The sequence below is a fragment of the Gossypium raimondii genome, chromosome 7 (genome assembly GCF_025698545.1).
Source record: "Gossypium raimondii isolate GPD5lz chromosome 7, ASM2569854v1, whole genome shotgun sequence".
NCBI classification, from domain to species: Eukaryota; Viridiplantae; Streptophyta; class Magnoliopsida; order Malvales; family Malvaceae; genus Gossypium; species Gossypium raimondii.
The window spans coordinates 35,008,170-35,025,179 of record NC_068571.1 but is presented as its reverse complement, the minus strand read 5'-3'; the positions used below and the strand labels follow the sequence as shown (position 1 = coordinate 35,025,179).

Here is a 17,010-nt window from a genome sequence, read left to right as displayed (position 1 = left end):
TTACCTTCATTAATCATAATAATAATAAAGGAAAAGTTAGAAATTCGAAGGATATTTACCTCTTGGATGCACTAAGGCTTACAATCAAGCTTCGCTACCCTTTCTTAGAACTTGAATCCATTAATCCTTTGCCTACAACCTTTTTATTCACCAAATTTCTCTTTTCTTGATACAAAAATAAAAACAAAATATCAATACGCATTCTCAAACAACTTTTTCTTACTAAATATCTCAAATAAGCAAGTCGGAGATGAAGAAAACATGATTTCTTACTTTGATTGAAGGTTTCTCTCATTAACCCAAGCTTTCTCTCATTAGCCATAAAAAAACCCTTATTTGAAAGAATGAATTTGATGGAGAAATCAAGTTTAGAAAAGGATTTTCTACTTGTTTTTAGTGAGAATTCAAATATTTGAGTGAGATTTAAGCTTGGATTCGAAGAAAAATGAAAAGGAAACAAACGAGAGAAGCTCTCTCTTCCATCTCATAGTGGATAACAAAGAGCGAGGAATGAAGAGCAAAAGAATGCTCTCTTTCAACAAGAAGTGTGGTCCACATTTAATTTTTGGTTTCTATCTTGATCCAATCACTAAGATTAACCCCAACAATGTATTATCTCATCACTGTAATATCCAAACCATGATTATGTGTCCCTTTTTGTGGAAAATTACATATTAGCCCCTTATCACTTATTACTTTTCTTCATTCCCGTTCATTGCACTTAACACATCAAAATTTCCATAATTTGTACTTATCATCCATAATTATAAATTATTGATGCAAAAAAAATTCATTTGAGCCCTTTTTTGACAAAAAGGAAAAATTACATTTGGTCCTTGTACTTTTCACTTTCATTCAATTTAGTCCAACTGAGACTCACTTGATATTATTCATATTCGTTGTCATTCTCATGCAAAATAATTATTAATAACTTATATTTCTCTATTTGGTCTAACTAACTTTAGTCCTTGCATTAATCTAACTTTTCCAATTTTGTGTTTTTCTCAATATTCCAATCCTCGTTTAGTTTACAAATTTTCTTCTCCAAAAAAGTAATTGATCCTTTAAAACTTCGTTTAATACATTCACTTTAGAATTTTCTCATATTTTATTGTATTTGAACTTTGAATAATACCAATTACAGTACAAAAATTTTGGGGTGTTTTAATGAGGCCAAATTAAATTGTGAGCATTCTTTTTTTTCACTTGCTAATAAAAGCAATGAATTAGTTCTTTTATTTGCCGCAAGATCTATAACCACATTGGTAGATATAGCAAGATTATTCCTTGATAAAATTTTCCCTTCTTCTCATGCTACCTTTAATAGGAACGAAATTTACGCCATAAAACAAAAGGACATGGATTCTCTTCATGAGTATTGGGAAATATTCAAACAACTTTGTGGTAGTTTTACCTTATCATAGAATTTCATAACAATTTCTTATGAAGTACTTTTGCAAAGGACTTTTTTCCTATGGAGAGAAAAATGATTGATGTAGCAAATGAAGATGCTATTGTCGACAAAACTTCTCGAGAGGCTAGAGTGTTTATTTCCATCACTGTTTCCAATTGACAATAGTTTGAATTTAATATCTCAACTATCTCAACTAACTTCCCTTGTTCAACAAATGGCTACATGAAGTATATAACAAGTTAAGGCACATGAAATTTGTGCTATAGTTAGACACCCAATTGACATGTTCTTGGTAAATTGGTCTTGTTGTTGTTAACAAATTGTAAGTAGTAAAATAAGGATAAGGAAACTTGAAGAGCATAATAAAACCTTCCTTCTAAAAATTGGCTTTAGTTTGTTAACTAATGCCAATGCCTTATAGGTGGAGATTTTTCATACTAAATAGAGAATTAAAAAGGGTTTGGCATAGTACAATTAAAAGGCACGCAACATCTTATGTTTGGAAATCTCTCGCCCTAGGTCTAAACTTTTTACTACAAAATATTTGCTAGGATATATCTAGGAGACAACAAAGACACATGCTTTTGGGAAGATGTAAGGATCCTAATATGACTGTATCTAGTATTCATATAAGTGATATGGTTCATGAAGTTAGTAATTAGAAGTGGGAAAAGTTTAAAGATCAATTCGACCAATCCCCTATTTTAAAAATTGTTGCCATTCGACTTCTTAAATAAATTTTTAGGTAAGGATGTTTACATTTGGTGTTGGGTGAGAAATGGTCGGTTCTCAATGATTATTCTTATAAAGATTTTGTAAAGGTTATTCGATCACCATTAAGGGAATTTTGGAAAAAGTTTGGAAACTAAAAGACCTTCAAAAAGTCAACCACTTATTGTGGCTAGTCTTAAAAGATAGACTACTTACAAACAGTGAGAGACAATGGCAAGGTATGATTTTAATCTTGCTTGCTTGCTTTGCGGGCACAACTATGAGACTATCATTCACACAATAAGAGACTGTCAAGTTGCTCGAGCTGTCTAGACATGACTAATTCCTAGACATATCATAAATAGGTTTTTTAATGATCCTTTATCAATTTAGATCTCTAAAATCTTGATAAAACTATTAATTTGTAGTTTGATGTTATTGAGTGGCGCCCGATAACTTTTGCAACCCTTTGTTGGTTCATTTGGAAGCAACATAAAAATTTTGTTTTTGCAAATGAGAGTTTTAATGTAGACAATATTATCCTACTAAGTTGGACCTAGACGACAACTATATGCCCCAAAATTTTGGTACAACGAATAGTATTATTTTTGAAGAGTACACTGTGAAAATTTGAGGAAAAATTTTCAAAAAAAATTGGTAATAAAATTCCATGGTTAAATTATCGTCTTTTGTATAATTGTCCTTAATCGATTTTGCTTTAAAAAAGAAGAAGAAATAAAGCAAATATTGGCTCACTTGTTACCACATGTTTAACTAATACCAAGTTGCATCATAGGGATGGATAATGATGTGAAAAGATAACTTATATTATTAAGTAATATAAATAGTCTATAGTTTGAGGAATCAAAATAGAGGAGTTGACTCAAAGGACTATTATGTTGTCTATCAAGTCCAATTGGGGAGATATCTTGTCTTAAGTATTGGAGCAAATGAATCCTAGAAAGATAGAGGTGTAGGTGTGATTGTCTAGATTGAAAATACATCGGATATGACCCAGGTTGAATTTATCCTAAATCTGTTTATAGACTTATTCACTTGTGATGTTCATAGTGTGACTTACCTCAATCCTGAGTAAGTGACTAGTTATGTGCATGTAGCTCATATACTTGATATATTGAAAGCATGTGCTAAGTTGGTATCAGAGTCAAAGTTGGTATGTTGGGTATATGGCTTATTTATGGCATGACTTCACTTAAAATAGTTGAATTCATAGCTCATTAAAAGAGTAAATGATATCCTCTCACCGACATTGCATGTATTATCGAAAATGTGTAACCTCATCAACGAGACCTAAACGTTATGGCTAGATCATGAAGACTACATTAGTCACCGAAATGACTAAGTAACCATACGAACCATAAAAACCCTAATTCGACTCACTTTGGAAAATCGTGGTTGAACTTGAGTTAGTTTGGAAAAAAATATACATTTATTAAGTCGTCTATTCTTAAGTCTCATTTTGTCATTGATAGTGATGTTTCTAGAAACCCGTTGTTTGTTGCCTTATTTTGCAAAGTTTCGTTATCTTTTAATGTAGCGAAAAACACTATTCATGTCAAATTTTAATTAGGTCGAGTAACATGCATTATTTGGTTAACATATATTTTCAATGTGTTGAATAATGCATGCATAAAACCCAAATCCAAAAATCATAAACCACGATCCAAAATAAGGTTTTACAGTCCAAAAATCACATAAAAAATTATAGAAAAATATTTAAAGTAAAAATAGTTCGAAGTCCATGATACATCTGCATGCCGGGTTCAATCCTAGTCTCGATTGTTACCTGAGAAGTTAAGACTAGGGGGTGAGCTTAAAATAGCTCAGTGTGAGTCAATAACAATATAAACAGTCAAGAATTTCATTACAATATGGTACATATCAAATTTCAATAACGCATGAGTATGATGCAATGCAAAAAGGTTCCTACCCATCTATCCACTACACACCATGAGTTCCCCAAAACTCATTTACCAAACACCAAACAATACAAGCCGAAGCTCGATGTGGATAAACCACTGGTGAGTAGTGGAGATAAATCGCCAATAAATATGTAGACAAGCTGTCAATATTGTTGATGAGCCACCAATAATACAATAAAATCGCCATTCTCCTCGGTACTCCTGGTACAGTGTATTGACAACAATAATACGGACTTTAATTGTCGCCAATACTCCACAAACCTCTTTCGTCAACCACATTAACCTATCCCATGTTGGAAAGAACCTGGGTTGAAAATGGTTTTCTTGCACAGTGGAAAATTAAAATTTTTAAAACTGACTCGGTTTGTGATACTTATAGCAATAAACCCTAAACAAATTCATACCTGTTTTTTTGGATAAGCGAATCTGTAATATTTTCTAACTTTTAACCAAATGATCTTCTTCATTATTCTCGTACCACAAACTACTTCGAGTGTGGGTTCAAACCAATTGAATTGAAACGTGGAACTAGAAAAAATTTTCCTTTTGGGGTGAAAACGAAAATTCTCTCTTCTTTAATAGAAATCGGTAAAATTGTTATTCTGAAAATATGTTTATAAGTTAAGAATAAATTCTTTCTATTTTTTGGCAATATATCAATCGATATAATATGTAAAATTTGAGGGCTAAATTTTTTATTATATCGATTTTTTATTGCCTAAATTTGTTATTATGCCATTTGTGATTTTAATGGGAGTGACCAAAATGGCTGAACTATGTAACGTGGGTGCTTAAATTATAAACTTTTTTATTTTTTGTGCCTAAAATGAAAATTTTTTATAGTTGGGTGACTATGTTTGTAGTTTACCCTATTTGTTTTAGATCAAACTTACCATTCTATTGAAGGTAAAAAGGTCAGAAATCCATACAAGACAAAAAAAGTCAAAGGCCTTCAGGATTGTTGGACTTAAAAGTGAAAAAGCTCATAATTAAGCACGTACAAAACCTGAAAAGCCCGAAGAGGCCAATCAAGAGTCACATCTCCAAAATTGGTGGCATCGATGCCCACAAAAGTAATTGTCAAAACAACCTCTCAAAAGAACCAAAAACTCATCCATAGAAGTGGAGAGGGAACCTAAGATTGACAAGATGCCCCGAGAGATGTGATGGTAAGAAACTCAGCCCATGCTTGTTGGTGGTCAAGAGAAGATGAGGCAGTTGTCAAAAACATAATTAAGATGAAAAAAGGGAAATGGATGAAAGAAATAACTAGATGAAAACATAGAGAAAAGGTGAGGGTAGAGAGGAATGGTTGACGACTGAATGTGGCACTTTCTTGGTAAAGAGGGAGACAATGGGAAAGAGGCAAATGAGAGAAAGCAAAAGTGAGAAGTATATGCAGGAAAAAGAGAGGAAATGATAAATAAGTGAGAGAAGAATAGAAGAGAAGGACAGGAGACCGTCCAGGAGCAAAGCCAAAAAATTTCAAGAGGGGGGTCGAGATATTAAACAATAATAATCTTTTTAAAAATAAAAACTAATTAAAGAAAAATAATTTAATACATAAAAATAAGCTAGAAAGAAATTTTAATATTACTTGAATTGCACTCTTCGATCCTTAGTCTCACTAAAATCATCAATTATTTTGTTTACATTAAATTTTTCTGCAATTTATTTCTCAATGTGCACAACTAAAGAACTTCTCAAAAAATCATCTTCCATCTTGCTACGAAGTCGAGTCAGTACAATCTTCATAGCAGTAAAAGCACATTCTGAGGATGCAGTTGAAATTGGAAAAGTTAATATAATACGAATCAATCTATCAACGAGTGGGTACATGACTGACTTTCCATTCTCAACTAAGCTTATACAAAGTTCAGAAAGTGTTGATATTTTTTTCAAATCAAGATGCTTACATACGTCAAGTTCATAATGCTTCAACTTATACTGGAGATGTTCTTTCTATTGTTGAGAAAAATCTTTTGGATAGAACTTGTTTACAAGAATGCAAATTTTATCAATATCAAATAACTTGAAAAACTCCTTAGGATCTAAAGTTGTAGTAAGAGTGAGAAGCTCGACAACATGTTCATTAAATCTACTCTTCAATTCTTGCAACTGAGTATTTATTGTAGCAAAAATATATTTACTTGATAGTGATGCTCCACTATGACATCTTCCTTCTTGTCACGGCTACGACCTATAATATATTGAGAATTGATATCTGGAAAATTCAACTGCCAAATTTCACAAAAATATATCACATTTTTCAACAATTCATCTCATCCATCATCTCTCAACTTTTTAATTAAATCTTTTGTTGTCAAAACTAAACTCATAGAATTTAATATATCTTGAGAACCATGTTGCAAAGCTTGACAAAGATTATCAGAAACCCCTAAAACTTCCTTCATCATATGCAATATAAAAATAAACTCAAAAGATCTCAATCTATTATATGCGTTATGAGCATCTCCTCACATAGAATAGTTAGGAGCACTATTTTTTTATGTAACACCCCTAAACCGTATCCGTCGTCGGATTAGGGTTACGAGGTATTACCGAGCAAGACACAACTTTCAAACATTTACATATGCACACTTGTTATATTCGAATTAATAAAACAAATGACTGATTACATATTAAACATACATTATTAATCGTAAAACAATTATAATATCTCATGCATATAATCATATTTACACCTTAATACTCATGCCTCAAAGTCATACAAATTATACTTCAAAATAAATGCACGAATCATGTGCTTATCATTAAAATGGTATTTAAATACATAATAAATTTTAAACATTTTATTTCTTAATAATAAACATGCACTTAATAGACCAAACAAATCATATCACAAAGCTTATGCCCAATCTCATATGCGGCATTAACAAATGTACCAATTGATTTAGTATACTTCATTGAGTAATAAAATCCTTATGTGCATCTCTCCACATCTAATTTGAATCCTTCAAACACAAATTATGTGCACACATTGTCAGTCATACTATCCTTAATTCGACTAACCAATTAACCTATAAAAGCTGAACTCAAATCATGCAATGCTCATTTAACTAACATTAGCCGAATCTACATGTGCATAAATACTAAATTTAAACTTATTTTCAATTCAACTATACATCAATATATAAGACCAAAACATGTTTATCTTCTTATTACAAGCTTATACGCATATGCATACACCAACTGAGCCATTTCTAAACATCCATACTAAACATATCACTTTACAAATACTTTATAAATCTATTACCCGAACCTATTGGCTAAATATTTTAGTCTTTGTACTCCTATAATAAACGTCAATCATATTTCATTTTCATATGCATAACCAAATTGAATAACTCTATATGTAAACATCAACTTAATACTTTAATAATTCATACCATTTCTAACATGATCTGTACCTAATGGCTCACTCATTCAAGCTTATTATATAAACATAATCTTCCATTTCCAAATCTACTCAAAATTAACCAATACACAATCAATTATAAATTAACCATTTTACCCATCTAAAGTCAAATTATAAAATAACCATAATTGTGAATCAAACCATTCAACAAGCAAACTCGATGAGCTATTTACAAGGTATTCATGACATATGCAAACAAAACATATAGTCATATTACTATTCATACCCGTTATAGACATACTTACCCCAATATAATTAAACCATAATTAAACATAACTGAACTCAAACATAAAGATCAAGCCATTTTCGCATGGCTTTAAATATATACAATTTCAAACTCAAACATAATAAGACTAGCTTATACCAATTTATTTACACTTCCAAAACAAACCAAAATAAATGCTAACCTATACATGCCATATGTTCATAGTTCAAACTTTTTAAAATACCGAATAGTGATTGATAGTGTGACGAATTTCCTTGACGATCCCCGAGCTCGTAACTAGCTTTCACAATCTATAAAACAATAAATGAATACACACATAGTAAGCTTGAATAGCTTAGCGAGTCATAAGCAACTAATAATCAAATGAACATAAACACTAAATCAACTAACTAAATCAATCCAAACCTTAACTAAATGTACACATATCACACTCACAAGTTTATATATCATCAAATATACATTAGCATTTAAACATCATATGAAAAAAATGCACAAATACTCATGAACATATATAATTCTCACTTTTAATATCACATATACATCATTTGGCCGAATGTATATATTCACATATGCATACACATAGTTCACATTAATATATATAACATTTATATCATCAATTTAAACATCCAACTTACCATATTTTCATAACTTTGTATGAGTACATACATGTGCCTTTTAACTCGATTTTTACACTCAGTCTTAACTTACTATTTCTCGTTGAACCATTTGGAATTAAAAAGGATACTCGGGTAGTCGAACATTTCGTACAATGCCAACGTCCCAGACGTGGTCTTATATGTAATCACATATCGATGCCACTGTCCTAGACAGGGTTTTACACGTAAGTCACAAGTCGATGCCAATGTCCCAGACGTGGTCTTACACGATAACACATAACAGAATCCTATGTCATGACATATGTATCCTAACTATTCCTAAGGTTCGTACGGGACTTTCGGACGTCAAAACTCGATCATATCAAGCTCGTGAACATTGTTCCCATGCTTAATTCATTTCAGCATATTATATACACAAGTAATAATTCAATTCGGCACAATTAAAAATGAATACAATAGAATTTATCGATACTTATTTACTTATGAACTTAACTCGGATAACGACGAATGAAATCGACTACTCGACTACTTTCGACTTCCCCCGATCTAATTTCGTTTTATTTCGTTCTTGATCTAAATAAATTCAAATTTAACTAATTTAATCACACATTCATTCAATTTAATCCACAAACACATAATTAGGCCTTTTTACACATTATCCCTTATAATTTCACACATTTACATTTTAGCCCTTATTTCTTAAAACACAAAATATTCAAAATTTAGCCACACTATAGCTTGGCTGAATCTTCCTATAATTCATCTAAGTCCACACATTTTATTTACTTCACATTTTAGTCCTCAAAATATTATTTTCACAATTTAGCCCAAAATAATCAAATTCATCAAAAATTCAAAGACAAAACATTTTAATCTTTCACATATCTTTAATATTTCATCATCAAACAAAAAAACCACAAGCTATCATCAATGGAAAAACACAAAATAATCATCAAATTCAAAAATTAAAACATGGGCTTTATAGTACTCGAAGGAGCGATCACAAAAACGTAGAAATTATCAAAAACCGAAACAAAAACATACCTTGATTGAGCTTAGCAATGACCGAATGCTTCAAAACTCTTAAAACCTTTCTTTTCTAAGTTTCAGTGGTGGATGAACACAAATGACAATTAATTTGTCTTTATTTTAACTAATTTATCTTTTATTTGACAAATTACCATATTAGCCTTTTTATTTTCATTTAAAATCCACTATCTTAAGGCATTTTTGTCCATCCAATATTCATATGGTTTAATAGCAACATAAGGAATCCATATTATAAAAGCCATAGCAACTAAATACCTTTACATATAGCATGCTAGTTTTGCATTTTACGCGATTAAGTCCTTTTATCAAATTAGCACACAAACAGTAAAATTAAATCACGAAATTTTCACACATATTAATTCAAAAATTATAAACACAAAAAATAATATTTAAATATTTTTATGACTCGAATTTGTGGTCCAAAAACTACTGTTCTGATTAGGGTCGAAACCGGACTGTTACATTTTAGATTTTCAAGAACCATGCTAGTAGCATTGTACATAGTCAGTAAACTTGTAACTGAATTTAAATGAGAACTCCATCGAGTCTCACCAGGACGTTGTAAAGTGTCAATCTAATTCATTCTTGTTCCAGTTGCTAACTCATTGATGGATACCAAACAAGTTATTTTAGATGCTTGGGCTTTTTGTAATTCATTGTACCATTTGGAAAAGCAGAAGCAATACTAAAAATATTAGACAAGTCTTTAAAAAATTGATGCACTTCAACCACTTCTCTACCTGCCGCAACCAATCTTAACTGAAGACAATGAGCAAAATAGTGAACATAATAAACATATCGACAAACATTCAAAATCAAAGCTTGCAAGGCGTTAAATTCCCCACGCATATTGCTTGCTCCATCATAGCCTTGACCTCAGATATTTTGTATGTCAAAGCTATGTTTCAAGAGAACATTAAAATCTCATTCTTCAAAGTCAATGATGCAATATCTTTTATATTAAAAAAAATCATTCTTTTACCAATCCTTATTTATCAACAAATCTCAAAACAATTGCAATTTAATTTTTTCTTGACTCGCCTCTCGCTTCATCCACAATAATGTTGAACTTTCTGTCACCAATTTCTTCACGAATTACATTACGAACTCTACTGGCATAAATTTGCAGTATCTCTTTTTGTATTGTTGAAGAAGTATAAGTAGAATTTTGTGGAGCACTTTTCAAAACATCTTTAACTTTCTCATCATAAGATGCTAATAGTGATAACAATTCAAGAAAGTTCCCACGATTTTTTCATCTCGTGCTTTCATCATGACCTTTAAAAGCACACCCTTGAAATGTCAACCATTTAACAACATCTATACTAGTTTTCAGACGTAGACGATTAGCTACAATTTGCTGTGTTGTTTGTCTATCAAGTGATACTTCAATCTGTTGAGCTTGATTCATTAAATCTACATAAGCTCATTGTGCATTGTTATGTAGTGAATTCAAATCTTTTCCCATATGTGTCAAAAACACACAATTGCATCTATCGTGTACCTTTTTCCAATTGCTAAAGCCACTATGAGTAAATGTAGTTGATCCAAAACGACTACTTAGATTGCTATTAGAAAGAAAATCAGGCAAACAAAATTTTGCATCTTTAGAAGGTGAATATTCTAACCAGGAAAATTGTTTAAACCGTGATTGTTGAAAATAACGAGGATGCTTTATATGGTCCAACCTTAATATAAGCTCTTCGAATTTCATCATGCATATTAATCGGATACTCATATATTTGCTTACATAACCCAGGTTCACGTTCTAAGTTAGAGAAATCAAGTGTCTCATCTTCAACTCTATGAACTTTAGAAGGATGAACATTAGAGTTTAAAGGAGCAAATGATGAATGAGGTACCTCAATTTGTGATGCTTCTGAAGGTGATTGTGTTGTCTCTATACTTTTCTTTTTAAAAAACGAATAAATTGTTTTCAACTTCATAACTATAATATCTTAAAAGATAAAGAAATTAATAACTATAAAATAAAATTAAAATATAAAATTTAAAGCACAATAAAAAAATTGTAAAATTGTAAAATTGTAAGAAGAGATGAAAAAAAACCCTTAGAAGATGAACTTGATGCCGCGTTTGAAGGACTGGTATTGATAACGGTAGTCATTAATAGCAACAATAAAATAGACTTCTTTTTCACTAGTTAACATAGTGAATTTTACCTAAATTTATATTTAATGTTAAATTAAAAAGTGACCAACTACCATCCAAAAAAAGAAAGTTGTAGTACATTATATAAATATTTAAAGTTAAAAGTTAACATATGTGATATGGAGCCAAAAAAAAGAAACGAAATATTTTTGACTATTCAAATTTGAAAAGGGGCCAAACTTTTCAAAACTTAAGGGATTAAATACCAATTATATGTTTTTATAATTTTAGGGGGGGGGTTGGGGCCCTTACTAGCCTCCCAGATTCGCCCTGCGACCGTCAACACTTTTCGGCAAATTTAACGATTCATTGGTTCATGAACTTGTTTTTTTAGATATACCATATAACTTTTGAATATATGTATGCTATTGCTTTTTCTTTCCGTACAATTCACACATCATTGGTAGAAGCAAATCATTGTCAACACACGACACAACAAGTGGTACTCCTATGATTTGAATCTAGTTAATTCTTGCGGAAGGTGAACACATGACCAATAGTCCACATGGGGTCCAACACTATATTTGAATGATCAAAATAATAGATATATGTTAATTAGTTACTAACTGAATATTATTGATTTGTATTAATTATATGAAGTAAAACTCTCTTATACATTGAATATAGTACAATTTTTGTAATTATGATTTAAAAATTATTATATTTTAAACTAATTCTATTAATTATGAAAAAATTAATTATAAAATTAAATGCTTAAAATAAGGTATAAAACATGTTATATTAGAATGTAGGGAAGGAAAAGGTGTTAATTATATGATGAAAACAGACTTATAGAAGTGTAAACCAATCGAGTTGAATCCATAAACCCTACCCTTGGGTGTCGGCAAAACATGAAAAATTGAAAAATAAGTGCTCGGCCAATGGCCATCCCCTTCTCTTTCCATTCAGTTACATTAAATATAGAGGTAATCATCAATAGTCACTCACCATAATATCTTTAGAAAGAAACAACCATCCCATTACTTAATTCTCCAAATTAAATTTCTATAATAATTACAAGCATTCACGAGTTTGTTATGGGAACGTTAAAATCCTAAAGGAAATGATTTAGAATAGCAGTGCTTTCAATTCTCCATACCATGCCGTCATTTCACTTGACAATTCATCAAGCCTTTTCCTTTTTGCTTTTTTATGAATAAGAAATTAATAGTAAATATTAATTTTGAAAATTTGGATTTAGTAACAGCTTAATTAGACCAATCAAATTAAATTACCAATTTATAATGTATTTAATTAATTAAGTATTATGAAAATTATTACCAATCATGTTTGGTTGCCAACTGGCATGCTCACTTTATTTTCTCCTCCACAAATATTGTCAATGCCCAAGAAAATCAAAGAAAATGGTCATCGAGCTTATAATTACTCTTCCTACAGCAAGCTACAAGACAAACCATGGAGACTAATTATCAAATGAAATAATGGAAATCAATGACCAAAATTAACATTTAAAGCCGATGGGATATTTATTGTACAAGCTAAGTGGACATCTTAACCTTTAGCCTAATTATATAAAACCAATAATTATAAAACATTTTTCATTACGTTATATCTAATGCTTCCTTTCCAAGACAAAGACTACAACTAATATCTAATAATGATAAATATCATATATCTAATGTACTTATAGATTTTGAGATCAAGATTTTCTTTTACTTTTTTTTATTTATTTATCAAAATGCAACAATAATACAACATTATTATTTCTCTTCATTTGACATTGCTTTGTACATCGATCTCAATCTTATATATATTCCTTGAGATGTTCCTTTCTAACCTTGTTTACATAACTATATTCACATTGCGTAATTAATTATTTCATTTTCATGTACTCAGATGCTTCTTCATCAGTCAATCAAAGCACCCTTTTGCCGCTCCATATGAAACATATTTACTTACAAAAGATTTTCATGGTCCCAAATCCCCACCTTTATTCCGAACTCACCAATTCCCTACAACTTATCCAAATGGTTGTTTTTTTTTTACTATATATGAATAGGATATATATATATATATATATATATATACGTATTTATATTTTTCAAGTGTTGATGATCAAAGAGAGTAGAGTAAGGTTTGAAAAGGGGTGACTAGAAAAGGAAAGGATTTTATATATTCAGCTCTGGAAATCAAGAAAAGGAAAGGAAGAAACATCTTTCATCAAATTCTCCAAGTCCCATTCTCCAACTTTTAGCTCTTCACCTATCCAAAAATTCCCAACAGCCGCATTGCCTATGTTGTCTGATTTGCTATTGTTGTTTTTACTGTTTATGATATTGAAATGGTTGTTGTTGATGTTCCAAACATCAACTGTCGTATTTTCAGTTTTAAGGTTTTCTCCAATGCTTTCTAAAGGAGGGACATATAGTTCCCTTTCTGCCCCATTCTCAACACTACCCAACATCTCGTTTTCACCGTAAAAGCTCTCTCCATTTACCCCAACCTGTGTCACACATGAGGCTGGATCGAAGTATCCGGACGCCCCGAACACGTTTAGGTCATGCTCGAGCATCAGTAATGAGTTGCCGGTGTGATTCAGGACCATGGATTGCAAGGAAGAATTGGACGATGCTGATGGTAAGTCCATGTACATAGGCAAAATGCCTTGTTCTTGCATTGACATGAGCCCTTGCATGGCATCGTTATTAGGCTCCGACGTCGATGAATTACTAACCTTTGGTGAGGGAGTGGATGATAAATTCTTTAGCCTTTTCTTTATTGTTGAATTCCAAAAGTTCTTTATTTCATTGTCTGTACGGCCAGGTAGACGAGCCGCTATTTGAGACCACCTTTGAGGGTTTCAAACCATGAATGGAAAGAGTCAGTTAAGTACTTTTCATCTGTATATATATGTTATACGGTCGACAGAAGCAAACAAAATATAAAAATTTCAATATCATTTTCCATGCCAAGCAACGACTTTACAAAGCAGTCACATCTAATGGCAATGATATAGGCCTTGCAACTTGCATGCAAGCGAAAATGTACTAAATAAATGTTAGTTTGAGTATCTTCAACACAAAGGTTTAGTGGGGATTTTCGTTTAATATCTTTTCTCCCCTAAAAATTTAGAATAAAGAAGGAGAGAAGAAATGAACAATTATCAAGGGGTAAGGGAAGGGGCAGTCCAAGTTTAAACTTGAATTTGATGTCAACAAAGTCTTTATAACTAGTTCACTCACCATATATTTAAAAGAAAAATAGAACCTTGATGGGCTAAATTCACTCTAGCTTATGTTCCTTTCAACTTAATTCATTATATCTCCATAAACATGAAAGAAAAAGAAAATCCAACTACTCAAAATTAACTAACATGGCTTATTCGTGGGTACATATTGTTACTTTGTCCTCACACTTTAATAATTGATACTTGCTTTTGCTTCTCTCTCCACCACCTACTCTAAAAACCCCATTGACTCGAGGCTTTATGCTTTGCATGTGCAAAGCAAACAAACAAGGAGAGATCTTGATTGATGTTTCTCTCCTGAAATCACTCTAAAATTCTCTTTCCACATCAGCTTTTCAATTAGCCTTTTATGTTTTGGTTTATTTGTTTGTTTTTTTTCTCAATTTTTGCAACTTAGTCATAAGAGAATGACTAATAAGTTGGAATTTGAATCGTAGATATAGTATATTCCTAGACCACACAAAGAGGGTTAGCCTTTTCCGATCCCAAAAAACTTCACTTTTTTCATCTCATAATTTTAATCCAACTATATATCCAAGGCATCCGATATGAAAGTTCAAGTTTTAACTGTGGAGGCATCCCTTTCAAGACTACATACACGTGATAGAGGCAAAAAGTATTGCTCTATTTTCTTTTCACTCTAATTAGGGATTGAGATCAATGTAATCATTTAAGTAGAATACTAAGGTCATATGCCTATTTTGTCAATGAAATGATAAAGAATGTAGAAGTTAAGGCTCACCTCATGAAGAAAGCAATTAGAATATTTCTAACTACCTATTTATCATTGCTCACCATTAAAATGCACGTAAAGTGTGCTACACCTAGCTAGAATATCATAGCAGTAAATAACCTAGAAAACAGAATAGAGCTTGGAATTAGGAAGCATTGGAACGAGTGTTTTGTATTCAAACGTAAAATTAGGTATATATGGATAGAACAATTTTTTTTTTCTGGTTTAACATATAATAATATACTACAACTATTTTAGGTGATCATAATTGAGAGTTTTGCATAAAATTTTAGGTTTGAAAAACAAAAAGAAAAAACAGATTAAAAATTCTTCCTTTGGTCTTTCACTTCCATGATTTTATTCATAGAAATGTTCTTGTAGTCCTATGACCATGAGCCGAGACCCAAGAAAATGAAGCAAGGAGAGGGAAAATGTTATTAAAGTTACGGTGGAATAACACACGCACATAAAAATATAGAAATAAGCATGCATGAAAGACAAAGAAGCAGACCTGTTGCCAAGAATGGAATGTAAATGGACGATAAGCTCTTCTTCTTGGGGAGAAAAGGCTCCGCGTTTGAGATCAGGTCTCAAATAGTTGATCCAACGAAGGCGGCAGCTCTTCCCACATCTTTGCAGGCCAGCATTTCTAGCTACATCACTCCAACATCCCTGGCCATTGGTTAACATATAGTTGATGAGCTTGTCATCTTCCTCAGGTGACCACAATCCTTTCCTAAGCTTATTTGTAGTAGTACCATTATTAGTATTAGTATTAGTATTAGTATTAGTATTGCCTCCACTGCTAACCTTCACGGATGGATCAGGCTTCCTCATCATGGATTCAATCTCCTAATTTAAGAGCAAGCTAGGCCTTGGATCCTATCCAAGGAGAATAACAATGTTGATGGGTGGATTAATTTCTTGATCCTAACTAGTTTGATGGTAGAGATTAGTGGAGACTTTATAGAGTGAAAAGAGAAGAGGAGGCTTCATGGAGTGGAAATATTGGTGGTGATGATGATGGTGATGGTTGTGGGGTTTGCTTAGAATATAGGGAAGAAATAAGGAGAGATAGAGTTGGTTGATGGGTCTAAGTAGAAAACGGTTTGGAAGGGGACTTTAGGGAGAGAAATGGAGAAAAAGATAAGAAGAGAGAGTGGTCGTCTTGTCTTTGACTCCATGATCTTGTCTTTCTTTTTTTAACTTTACATTTTTCTTCACTCACAAGGTAATCATCATAAATGAATCATAGAGAAAAGTGAAAAATGGAAATAACAAAGAAAAATTAAAAAAAATATATAGGAATCTATAGGCTTTGTTTTGTTACCAAGCCAAGATATTTGCTTCAAGTTCACATAATCTTCCTTTTGTTTTTTCTTTTATAAATTGCATGAACCCACACACGTGTAATTGAAGCTATAAATATGGGAATGGGTGACAAAATAATGGAAAAATAAATTAATAATTAATACACACTTGGCACATGTTTATTAATCT

At 31.6% G+C, this 17,010-nt stretch overlaps 1 protein-coding gene across 1 annotated transcript; it reads right to left on the bottom strand.

The window, feature by feature from the left end:
* Positions 1-13,221: 13,221 nt before the first annotated feature.
* On the bottom strand, positions 13,222-16,568 carry LOC105794266 (transcription factor MYB46). The gene is made up of 2 exons (XM_012623358.2): positions 16,022-16,568; positions 13,222-14,379 (listed from the first exon to the last, which is right to left on the bottom strand). The coding sequence occupies exons 1-2, from the start codon at positions 16,348-16,350 to the stop codon at positions 13,707-13,709; spliced, it is 1,002 nt and encodes a 333-aa protein (XP_012478812.1). The 5' UTR covers positions 16,351-16,568; the 3' UTR covers positions 13,222-13,706.
* Positions 16,569-17,010: the final 442 nt, after the last annotated feature.